This window comes from Gnatocerus cornutus, chromosome 1 (genome assembly GCF_029298725.1).
Source record: "Gnatocerus cornutus isolate USDA-ARS CGAHR chromosome 1, icGnaCorn1.1, whole genome shotgun sequence".
NCBI classification, from domain to species: domain Eukaryota; kingdom Metazoa; phylum Arthropoda; class Insecta; order Coleoptera; family Tenebrionidae; genus Gnatocerus; species Gnatocerus cornutus.
This window is the reverse complement of record NC_142233.1, coordinates 28,607,401-28,619,886: the sequence shown is the minus strand read 5'-3', so window position 1 is coordinate 28,619,886 and position 12,486 is coordinate 28,607,401. Positions and strand designations below refer to the sequence as shown.

Below are 12,486 nucleotides of genomic sequence, written 5' to 3'. Positions count from 1 at the left end.
CCGAATTGATGACTACCAGAGAGAAACCCCAGCAAAGCATACTTACCTGGCGTAGGGGTTACCGTGATCAATAAGGCGGTTCCCCCAGGGTGAGGCCCTTCCATTGCACCACGGTCGGGCTGACCCCTGCGATTATCCCTAATGCGGATAACTCGGGCGCACAATTTTTGGTAGTCGGGACTGCGTGCGCGCTATCCCGGCCTAATTTAATTAAAGCATAATTAATTAGTTAATATTAACTCTACATAATTTATTGTCATTTCTGTTTGTAAATTCCATGATATTGTGTTAGTTAAAGTGGGCTGGGATTTTTTTTCCTACAATAAATTCAATTGGAATTTATTTACAATTACATGTCATTAATTTACATTAAATTGTCGTATCAATTTATTTATTTACAAAATATCTTGAGTGGCAGCATGCCTAATGATGTTCAGCATTCTCTCCCTTAGCAAATCCTGGTCTTGATTCCTAAAGGAAAATGTTTCCGCAAAATTCCCTTTTGAGTGCTCCACAAAATCAGGAGCCTCTTCTTTGTCGCTCACAGCCACTTTTATCGCCAATATCGTCATCATAACCCCATACTTTCCAAACACCCTGAAGTCTTTCAGCAACTGAGAAAACGGATATACACTAGGATCACTTCCTAATTCCCTCATATGCTCGGCAAAACTGTCATAATACCACTTTAAGAGCTCCTCGAAGTTATTCAAATCTTCTGCAGAGGCACACGCGTAGATAAAGTAAGACACATCCATAACAGGATTAGAAAAATAAGTTATTTGCCAATCCAGAAAAGCAACTTTTTGCGTCCCGTTAACTTCCTAAAAATAAGTGTTATTAGAACGAGGAGTGCTAAAAGAAACTATAAACTAACATCCACTTTAAACATGAAATTGTTGTTCCAGCAGTCTTCGTGTGTTATCACCGAAAAATGCGAACTCTTGTTTATAAGTTTGTTGACAATATAAGGCACTTGTGATTTAAAGTTCTTCAGTTTTTCAGCAGTGGCAGGTGGAATATCTGCTCGAATTAATTCGTAGATTTCTTGAATCGGGGAAGCAAAGAATGCCTCAATGTTAACTTTCTCTGCAAACATTTGCCAGAGATTCCTGACTTCTTGTGCCAGTTGTTTGAACTCGCCCGGTTCTTGGTCTTGCATCGCTGCAGAGACAGCGTGCCATTTACCGTATTCTTTCAATACTAATTTGAGGAGATCTGTGGAAAGAGGTGATTTTCGATCAGACAGGAAGTAGCCGTTCGTTTTTAGGTTTTCCAACACTACTATTTCCCGGTCTTTACTCGTATAACTTCCGTAGTATTTGGGTACACTGTCGAAAACATCACTTGCGCCTTTTTTTCGTTGAAACCTCATGAAACTCGGTATAATACGACTGTAAAAGTGAATTTCATTTTCAAAAGCTGCTTTTACAGGTAGGGCTTTTCTCAGCGCGACACTTTTCTTGCTGCATTTCAATGCTAAGTGATACACTTTTCGGACGGGGGTTGATGCTTCAACGAAAAGAATCTCACCCATGTAGCCATCGCCTTTTTCTGAGCTCCCCACAAGCTTCACTGAAAGATCTGAAACATCTTCACTTGATAAAGCACACGTTAGCCAAGATTTTATTTCTTCGACACTTTGTGACATGGCGATGAGAGCACGACTTGGTATGGTAATGAGTATAGCAAATTAAACAAATTACTATTTATAGAATGTATAGATTTGACCTCCAAGATGTAATGTTTATCAAACTGGCCGAGAAGATATTGAAATTGTAATTGTCATTAATTTGAATCTACTAGTTCAAATTAAGTTGGTTTTAGCGGAACGGTGGCTTTAGAATTTCATTTATGTTGGTAGTCCTGACAAGTTGACAAATCTGAAACGTCACAGTCTACTGGTTGGTTATATTTATTTTTTGATAGGATAGTGTTTGTCTAGACTTGTACAAACTAATTCAATAACGGAATTTGAATTTGCGATTCATCAAATTCCATGTATGTTTGCGCAACACAAAATACACCAATGAATTACCTCAAACCGACGTATTTTACTAAAATGGACATTTCACGTTTACCTTTATTTTTCTAATCAAACAGCTTAACAATGCTTCCAAATCAAAATTAAAAAGTAATTATAATTAATAAGCAGTTTTCTTTTCCATGGTATTCAAAAATCATGCTGAATTTTCTGCACTAGCTTTCTATTTAGTTAAGTCAATAACTCCTAGATGTCTCGTAACTCTCGCGTTCGCTCCTATAGTGGTACCTCGTTTTTATGACTATCGCAGACAAGTACCGAAGAACATACTTACTTGGCGTCGGGGTTACCGTGATCACGAAGGCGGTTCCTCCAGGAGGAGACCCTTCCATTGCACTACGGTCGGGACAAATCCTGCGATTATCCCTAATGTGGATAACTCGGGCGCGCAATTTTTGGTAGTCGGGACTGCGTGCGCGCTATCCCGGTCTTTGACAATTGAACAACGTTTGTTGTAAGTTTCAATGACTCATTCATTCATTCATTTCAGTCGTTTGTTATGTGATGTGTTTTTGATTTTACAGTTTTGCAAATTTTCTGAGGATTTAGTGCGTTTTTACTTGATGGTAAATAAATAAATAAAAATGTATTGTTAATACATATTAATGTTTATTTGTTGTGTTTTGTAAAATAAAGGCTAGTTTAGACGTTAAAAATATGATGATAGGATCAGTTTTTTACTAAATAATATTGTTGTATTTTTTGCTAGTTTTTCATAAATAATTTTGCGCAAAAGATAGTCGTTTCCAAAAATTGTGATGATCTGATGATACTTAATCGTATGGTATGCCTTATCAAAATTTATAATTTATTTTGTACGATAAAAAAATTGATTGATCTCAATTAGAGTCATTAACATTGAACAAAGGATCCCTAGTTGTGAAACAAGTCCAAAATTATATGTATAGTCGAATCACAATGTATAAATAATTCAGAATTATAATATGTAGTCGGAGAAAGATGTGCAAGAAATTGATTCGGAATGTTATCTAACATAGTACTCTCTTGTTTCACAGATGGCGCCCCATGCTACAAGTCGCAAACGGCATAGTTCCCCAAATTGATGACTACCAGAGAGAAATCCCAGGAAAGCATACTTACCTGGCGTAGGGGTTACCGTGATCAATAAGGCGGTTCCCCCAGGGTGAGGCCCTTCCATTGCACCACGGTCGGGCTGACCCCTGCGATTATCCCTAATGTGGATAACTCGGGCGCACAATTTTTGGTAGTCGGGACTGCGTGCGCGCTATCCCGGTCTAAATTAATTAAGCATAATCACTTTCCATTCAAAACACATGCCATATCAGCAAAACAAATTCAGATAAAGGGAAGAAGCTGTTAAGTACCAAAATCGCCAAAAAGTGTTGGCTCAATTAATTTCATTTATTTAATTTGAGGTAATAACAAGAAACGTTACAGTAAGTGATGGAGGAAATGTCCACCATTCTCTTGTAAGCACAAATTCTGGAGCATCAACGGTGTAATGTGCACATTCTTCCTCTATGCGGTTTCTTAATTCGGGTAATGTTTGTATGGGATTTTTAAAAACTCTGTTTTTCAAGTGGGGAAAAATAAAATACTCGATAATAGTGAGATTCGGTGACCTTGGTGGATATTCGGGGATGCAACGTAAACTAATGATCCGATCATCATAAAACTCTCGCAAATAATTAAGTGTTGCAGGGCTCGTGTGAGCTGTAGCCCCGTCTTGTTGATAGTAGCCATGTTGCAATTCGTCATCATGGAGTACATTAACAAACTCAATGAAAATCTCTTCCCGATACCTTTGCGGATTTTTGTCATTTTTAAATTTAAATCAAACTGTCATCTGATTCGGAACTGTCGTTATTTAAACTTATAATAGGTTCATTGGAAGAAACTTTGCGTCCGGGCCTGTTCAACCTTCGTTCTACACTCTACCTAAAAATTTGACGGCTGCAGTTTACAACACCCAGTTTTATTTCTAAGGGTGGTTTGATTAAGCCATAAAATGTTTACTAGGTGCATGTCAACTGAGCTTACTATACGATTTATACAGTGGTGCATAGAAATAAACGTTCAGCTGTAGTTATAAGATGGATTAGCAAGTAAAATGAAGCCGTCAACGATATGACTATAGGTACAACATCAATATTACGAGTAGTTATAAAAAAGCAAGTTGATCGCTTTTTGAAAACTGCACCAGATAATTTAAATTATTTGGTAATGAAAGTAAACGTTTTTTGCAGATAATGTTGAAAAGGTGTTTATTCACAATCAGTCAACAATTGTTCATTTTCTAACTTTTCGTAAGGTGGAAAGTGAGCTGTTACTACGGTAATTCACTTCCCAACTCGCTGGGAATTGACCATTTCCTGACCTCCAAATGCCAGATATCTAGATTTTGATAAATGAAGTAGGCCGCGTTACTGAATTTGACATTTCTATCTTGTCATTTGGCGTCGAAGTTGAATTCAAAAAGTGTGTGAAATGGATGCTGAAGCTTCTATACCGTTTAAAACTAGTACATTTTCCGGAGAATTTTACAAAAAATGAGAAGAATGTCAACATTTTAAGAGGAGAAACAACCGCGTCTCGTCTGACTGCAGGAGTTTAACTTTTCAAGTGAACAACTGAAACAAGGTCTGGCACTGTATGTTGCAGGTTATGATCACTCTTCGTTCACATTCAACATTAACGGTGTTTCCTCTAATATAATTTAACTTGTGAGTTTTAAGTTTGGTTGGTTAAATATATTGTTCATCTTACTATTCAAGATATTTATATTAATAAAGTTGTATTGAAATCAAAAATTCTTAACCTAAAACTTCATGAATTGACAGTAGCGACTTTGGTAGGAGGTTGAACCAAGTTAAACTACTTACTCCTCATTTATTTTGAATACCGCATTTCAAGGTCATAATTTGTGAAAATTGTGGAGCTCTAAGGCAAATTTGAGAAGATTTATCCATTGAATTGAACATAAACGAGTACTGGAACACCCAAAGATCTGTTCGTGATTGTTTTCAATACATAAATCCTCTTAAATTTGTCGTAAAGCTCCACAACTGTCACAAATTATGACCTTGAAATGCGATATTCAAAATAAATGAGGAGTATTCTCTTGATGCCGTGTGAAAAAGTGGTTGTCTAGATATATCCACTCCAAATGAGTCATTTCCAATGTAGAGCATGGGCGAAAGTAATTTGGTAACAGTTTTTGGAAGCTAATAAACGTTTAACAATATTGGACTTTTAACTTTCTTTATTATTTTTTTTAATATGATTGTGAATAAAATAGTATACAAACCTCGGTAGAAGTTCGATTCCTATCTCTCGAGAAATTGTCCACCTGACGCCTCGGTGACAAACTTTTTCTCTCGAGAGGAATCATGAACTTCCCACCTCGGTATGTAATCTACTATTTTATACGAGTGTGTAATAATGACGTAGACATTACAACAATTTATGGTATGTCCCTACCCATCAAGAATTAGTAAATTTAGTTCTGCTGGCTCCAGACGTTATACAATATGTAAGTACTCACTTTTTATTACATATTATTATTATTCATTACAATGTCCTACGGGCAAAGGCCCAATTACAGGACAAGGGACACAAGTTAAGTAATTGAGGACATCCTGAGAAAAAATGCCTTGATATTTTTTTCTGTAGAATTGAATATTTCGATGCTATTTTCAACACTCATGTAATTTGATAGCATTTGAACCATAGAAGAACTGATGGCAATAATTGAATGTGGTGTTGAAAGACAAAAAGTGTTTCTATTGCGCGTTTTTACTACATACATTGAACCTACAGTTGACAAAGGCAAGTATATAAGGGCATTCAATCACTCCAGTAATTATTTTATGCAGTACAATAACAGAATGTCCCATTCGTCTATTAAAGAGAGAACACATTTCAAATCTCTTAAGTAGCAGTTTATGTGAATAGCCTCTGGGCGGATAATGACCATCAAGTATATAAGAAGTAGATTTCAGAAATCTTCTCTGGATTCGTTCAAGAGCAGTAATGTGAGTATTGTATATAGGAGACCATACAATCGAAGCACACTCAAGACGTGATCGACAGTAAGTTATATACAGAATTTTTAAAGTTTCTATGTCAGCAAATTCTTTTTCATTGCGAAGAACAAACCCAAGAGATCTAAAAGCAGACTCTGCAGTTGACTGAATATGAGGAATGAAAGACATTTTCGGATCAAACAACACACCAAGATCATCACCTCTGGTCTAGTGAGAGTGGTACCATCGATTGTATAGTCAAAGTATGTAGGTGTAAAATTTTTTGTGAAAGTCATGACGTAACATTTTTCTTTGCTCAATATCAAATTATTATTTCGACAGCATTCAAAGACGTTATCAAGACATTTTTGCAACAATAAAGCATCGTTAGGAGAATCTATAATGCCATATATTTTTAAGTCATCTGCGAATAGAAGAGAATGCTCGTTTTTTACATATACAAGATCATTTATGAAAATTTCAAAGAGCAGTGGTCCCAACACAGAGCCCTGAGGAACATCTGTATCCTGATTAATTAGTTTTGAATGAAAGCCATTGATTTTAACAAAAAACTGTCTATTAGTTAAATATGAGCCTAGTAAGGAGATCAACGAATCTGAAAACCCAAAGTATTCCAATTTCAAAAGCAACAGTTTATGATCTATCGTATTAAATGCCTTGGAAAAGTCAGCATAGATGATGTCAACTTGCTTTTTATTATCCAATGTATCGTACAAGTATACTTCTTTTCAATTCATAGCGAGGCCCCCATTTTAATGTCAACTAGTATATATGAGTGACCAGTATATTGTATTATGTTAGTAAAATGCATGAAAGTTGGTACTAATTGGGATGTTTTGAAGAAGAGGGGGATATCGTGTCATACGTCAATTTGTCAAAATAGATTTGTTTACTCTAACCTACAAGCTTAAATTTTTAAACTTTTCTGGCTCTTAAAAAGTGCACTGTAAGTTGAAAAGTACGTATTAAAACACTAAAAAGTAAGATACCGGCCATTTCTTTAACTGGACCGATGCGTAAGCTGCCATTGAAGACTTCGCAATGATAGGTTACGTCCAGTACAAAAAGGTACCCCTAACTTATACAAAGGCAATTTGGGGCAAGATTATATCAAAATATATTAAAATTCTTCAATCCTTTAATTGAGTAAGCATTCCTGTTTCAAAAAAATCTGCGAGATTTTATTACTTCACTGTTAATAACCAACAAAGAAACCACTTATTTAAAAACCATCTCAATTTGTAAGACAATAACTTCATATTTTCGGAAGAATTCAACAGTTTTTGATATTATTCCAACGCGAAATGTAAATGTCTCATCAATGTTTACAATTATGACGTTCCTGTCAAAATGCTGTCATACATGTCGGCAACTTTTGGTGTTTAAAAATGTCCCTAAAAAGTACATTCCTCGACACAGTTTTTTGGTACAGTCCCAAATTTCGGGCCAGGTTCGACCTTTGGACCTCGCTAAGAACTGAAATCTAGTATATTGTGTTATAACTATGGGATTTAGTCTCCGTAGAACGTCCCGTCATAAACACGTGTTGATTTAGACTAATCATTTGAGAAATATGGTTAGAAAAAAAGGGCTTTAATATCAACTCAAACACTTTAGAAAAATTGCTAATAAAGGCCAACGGCCGATAGTTTTCTATACTTGATTTATTACCTTTGATACCACAAAACTGGCTCCTTTATTTTAAACGACAAAATGGTTTTCCCTATTGTTATGGATTAAAGGTTTTAAGAGTTTATTGGCATAATTTCATCATTTTAATTGAAGATTAAAAAAAAGTATATTTTTAATTCGTTATCACTAAAAATATGTCTTTGTTTTACGTGTAATCAGTATAACAAAAACTGGCTACCTATTGCTATAAATATGAGATTCGTTTCAAACGTCGTTAGTAATAATTATTGATACACCTACACCTAATATGGCATCTGTAAAAAATCACGAAGATAAAATAAAGTCCTGCCTAGAAGTTATTTTCAAATCTGAAAATTTTCAAAATTTCGAGGTAACCAAATTGGAAAATGCAGCAAAAGGCAGTAGCTGCACTGGCGACACGTTTTATTTGACGGTCATTGGAACAAAAGAAGATAAATCTGTAAAAAAGCACAACCTCGTCCTAAAACTGAGTAAGGCCAGTACAATTTTACGTAAAAATGTTCCGGTTCAAGAGATGTTTTTCAATGAGATATTGTGCTATGAAAAAATACTTCCGCGTTTTAACCAATTTCAGAAAGAGAAACATGTGAAAGATCCTTTTAATAGTACCCCAAAATGCTTCGGAACTTACACGGATGACAACTTGGAACTTATCGTTTTGGAAGATTTGAATACGTATGGTTACGAATTGTGGCCCAAAAAGGAGCCCTGGAAAAGACAATACGTTGAATTAGTAATGAAAGAAATTGGTAAATACCATGCAACTTCAGTTGCTTTTCAAAACCATAACCGAGAGGAGTTTGACAAGTTTGTTGGTGAAATTAATGATATTCATTCTAAGTTCAACGAGATTTGGGGTTTCAAGGCGTTGCTTGAAAGAGTTGTCGATGACTCGGTCGAACTTCTCCAGAATGATTTAAATGCTGAAACTTTACAGAAGTGGAAACAAGTGAAGGGGAAAATTAAGTACATCGTCGAAGAGTTGACTGAAACTTCCACTGATCCCACTGTATTTAAAGTTATTTTGCACGGAGACTGCTGGAACAATAATTTTATGCATTTGCACAAGGTAGGGCTATTTTATTTGTATATACCTAATTTACAAAACAAAAACATTTTAGGAAGGCAAAGAAAAAGTTCCATTGAAGGTGGCAATTTTGGACTGGCAAGTACCGAGATATACCTCACCAATTGTAGATTTGTCCATTCTTCTCCTTTCTTCTATGTCAGAAGACGATTTTCATGACATAGACGAGTTTTTGAAGATATACTACAATTCTTTTGTGCAACATTTAATAGCACTCGGAGTGAATGGAAATATCTATTCTCGACAACAATTTTTGAAGGATTGGGATAAATATTCCTTGTATGGGATAATGAAGGCTAGTTTGTTGATGAAAATTGTTTCAACGGAAAAGGATGAGATTCGGGACATTGGTGAGCATGCTGACAGTGGAAAACGTTTTTCGGAGAGCTTTGTAAACGACATTCGAGACAAGGAAAATTACAAGAAGAGGCTTCGTCCAATTATAAAGTATGCAGTCGGCAATAATCCAACGTTTACAAATATGTAGCTAATGACTAATAACAATAACATATGTACCTACCTATATATTTTTAATCATTATGTATTTTAATAAACAACTTATGGTTTTGGTTCTCTCAGTTCTCGTAAACTTCTCTCACCTAACCGAATATGTTTATTCTTTATTCGTAAAAATCGACTGATTAAGTGCTTTTTCTTCGAAATTAATAGATTTATCTCATTCTATTGCACTATCAACAGTAAAACTGATCATTAATTTAAGATTTATTTATGTCTGTTATCCGGGTCCTTTTAAACTGTTTCTATTGTATTGTTATCGGACACATTACAATCTTACAGGCAGGCATCACAACTGTTTAAAGTGCAGTTATGCAGAGTGGTGACAATTCTCACGTTTTCTGTTCGAAAATAATCGGTTCATTTTATACAGCATAGTCCACCAAAACCTTTTGAGAACAATATCTTTGTTACTGATAAACGAATTTTAATAAAATTTAAAACAAATATTAATGAATATGTGAGGCTTAATTCGACAGTATTCATACTATTTCACCGTCAAAAATGCAAATTTAGCCACTTTTTAATAAGAAAATGTTTTCTATTATGTTAGGTATAAAAAATTAAATTTATTTTCTGAAAATGGGTTGGATCACTTCATCCGTTTAAAATAATTAGTCGATTTTGTTACTAATAATATGTAGGTAGTTCTTTTCTTGAAACGATTTACTAATGAATAATTGAAATAACAAATGAGACCGTTGTTTTGTGCTTGTCAAAGAACTCTGCTTTTGACAAGTTTTAATTTCTACACACTTAACTAACGGTTAAATAGATAAAAACTAAAGTCAGAAATGTCTATTTTAAATTAAGATGAATAAAAGGACTTTTTGGAAATAGGGTATGGGATAGCAATGCCAAATCTATCGCTATTTCATTAGTTATCTTAGTTTTAAATTTTATTAAAATCTATTTACAAATAACAAAGATATTGGACTCGAAAATCTTATGAGAGCTACCCTGTATAAATAAAAAAAGTCCAAAAATGAGTCGCTTAAGTACTGGACGATAAAATTTCGTCAATTTGTAGCAAATAGCTTATAAATTACGATAGTGAACTTTTTCAAAATCTATAGAACCAATTAATCACAATTACGGAATTTATATTGCTGTGTCAAATTTTGGTTTGATGTAAATGTCGGGGCTTGCATTTAAGTGAGTGAAATATTTAAACTGTCTTCAAAGGATAACTTTGTCGTTGTAATAAATTCAATTGTATCAATTGTATTCAGATGCCTAACAAGTTGGCCAGAAGACTGCCAAAGACCAAAGAATTTGCAAACATCAAGAGATTAAAGATGTCAAAAATAGGTTTGCCTTTCTAATTTTGGTTTCTTTTCAGTAAATATAATAATTTGTAGAAAAAATGTTTTTGTAATAAAGTGTAGGTTAATACGTTATCAATTTGTAATGCTCACTGTTAGATAACCCTTTATACAGATACGTTTATTAATTTTTACTAGATACTTGTCAAATCTCGTTCAAATCAAACAGTTGCTTCCTTTTAATTTTTATGCTAAGCAAGATTGTCTGGCAATAAAATGGTATTTTTATTTTTTGAGGACTCCATTTTGGATTTTTAGATCCACGTTTTTTTTGTAGTACATACAGTGTCCGGAAAGTGGCGCATCACCTTAAAAGAGGGGTAATTTGGTGGTCCCCCAAAGTACCAAAAAAATGTTAAAAAAAATCCACACGCTCTGTTTTCGCAGTAGAACGAAAATAAAATTAAGAAAATTGCAACATTGCTAAACTGTTCCCCCAATAATTTAAATTTCCAGTATTCAAAGCTATAGTAACATTGCTGTTGTATTGCTGGCGTTAGTCAGGCCCGCTCATGAACGAGTAATAAAATTCAAAAATTTTGTTTTCGTATATTATTATGCAAATATTTTAATTACTAACTACCATTATTATAAGTGCAGTCTTATCTTTCAACTTTTTTATCTTTGTTCTCTTTCCATAATAATTTTATATCTATACTCCACACCACCGGTAGATGTTGTAAAAATGGCACGGACAGAAAGTCTTAAAAGTGAAATAAAGTCCTGACTATATAAAAGTTGTTCTAAAAAATGAAAATTTGAAAGATTTATCTGCCACTGTTGACGAAAACTTGGAAAAAATAGATGGTTACATAAGTGATATAATTTTTGTAACTGCTACTGGACTTCAAAATGATTCAACAAAAAAGTTTAATTTGATATAAAAGTGCAGCAAGCGGAGTCAGGTCGGGTCAATTCCTGTGAAAACAGTGTTTTTAAGTGAGCTTTTCAGTACCAAACAGTCCTACCATATTTATTGCAATTTCAACAAGAAAAAGGAGTTAAGAATCCTTTTAGAAAGTCCTCGTCTTTGAAAATTTGAAAAGTAGTGGATACAAACTGTGGACTAAAAAGCAACCACTTACGAAAAAACACATAGATTTGGTAGTCAGAGAATATGGTAAATTTCATGCCACTTCAGTTGCGTTGAAGTTTCAAAGACCAGATGAGTTAGAAAAATTTGTTAAATGCCTAGAAAATGCCACTGGTGAGTTCCTGAAATCCCATACATTGGAGTCTCTGTTTGGTCAAGCTATAGAACAAACCATCGAACTCCTCAAAAATGATTTAGATAAAAAAGTTTTACAAAAATTGTCAAATTTAAAAAAACAAATAAAGTATATCATGGAGGATATGCCCCAAAATATACGTGGAGTGAATAACAATTTTATGTATTTACATAAGGTACGAGTTGTTGATATGTTAAAGTAACGAAAATAGTATTACAGACAACAAACTCCTTTGAAGGTTTCGACGTACACCTCACCAATTATTGATTTATCGTATTTTCTTTATTGTTGTATATCAAAAGAAGATTACAACTTTATCACAGTTCTTTCATAAACCAATTAGAAGAATTGGGCGTGAAAAATGCAATGAATGAAATGAAAAATGAATGAAACGTATTCTCTGGAAGAATTGCACAATAACTGGAAGTTATACTCAAGATATGAGATAGTAGTGTCTGCTTTGATGATGAAAATTGTTTCAACAGAAAAAGATGAAGTTGTTATATACTATGGGTGACGCGGTCGATAGTGAAAAGGATATTACGGCGAGGATTTTCAGTGACATTCGGGACAGGGATAATTA

General features: G+C 34.3%; 2 protein-coding genes and 3 non-coding genes across 5 annotated transcripts; 4 read left to right on the top strand and 1 right to left on the bottom strand.

Annotated features, from left to right (window-relative positions):
- Nucleotides 1–38: 38 nt before the first annotated feature.
- LOC148181334 (U1 spliceosomal RNA) lies at nt 39–201 on the top strand. The gene has a single exon (XR_015771744.1). It is a non-coding gene; the product is annotated as a U1 spliceosomal RNA (small nuclear RNA).
- A 121-nt stretch (nt 202–322) lies between these two features.
- LOC148181333 (uncharacterized) lies at nt 323–1,731 on the bottom strand. Its single transcript, XM_088037282.1, has 2 exons — nt 878–1,731; nt 323–824 (listed from the first exon to the last, which is right to left on the bottom strand). Exons 1-2 carry the CDS (start codon nt 1,649–1,651, stop codon nt 396–398), a joined length of 1,203 nt encoding a protein of 400 aa, XP_087893408.1. The 5' UTR covers nt 1,652–1,731; the 3' UTR covers nt 323–395.
- Nucleotides 1,732–2,310: 579 nt separating this feature from the next.
- On the top strand, nt 2,311–2,473 carry LOC148181332 (U1 spliceosomal RNA). Its single transcript, XR_015771750.1, has one exon. It is a non-coding gene; the product is annotated as a U1 spliceosomal RNA (small nuclear RNA).
- Nucleotides 2,474–3,137: 664 nt separating this feature from the next.
- Nucleotides 3,138–3,300, top strand: LOC148181331 (U1 spliceosomal RNA). Its single transcript, XR_015771733.1, has one exon. It is a non-coding gene; the product is annotated as a U1 spliceosomal RNA (small nuclear RNA).
- Nucleotides 3,301–8,011: 4,711 nt separating this feature from the next.
- On the top strand, nt 8,012–10,166 carry LOC148181330 (uncharacterized). The gene is made up of 7 exons (XM_088049579.1): nt 8,012–8,815; nt 8,868–9,316; nt 9,413–9,459; nt 9,503–9,599; nt 9,632–9,671; nt 9,723–9,827; nt 10,125–10,166. The coding sequence occupies exons 1-7, from the start codon at nt 8,012–8,014 to the stop codon at nt 10,164–10,166; spliced, it is 1,584 nt and encodes a 527-aa protein (XP_087905705.1).
- Nucleotides 10,167–12,486: the final 2,320 nt, after the last annotated feature.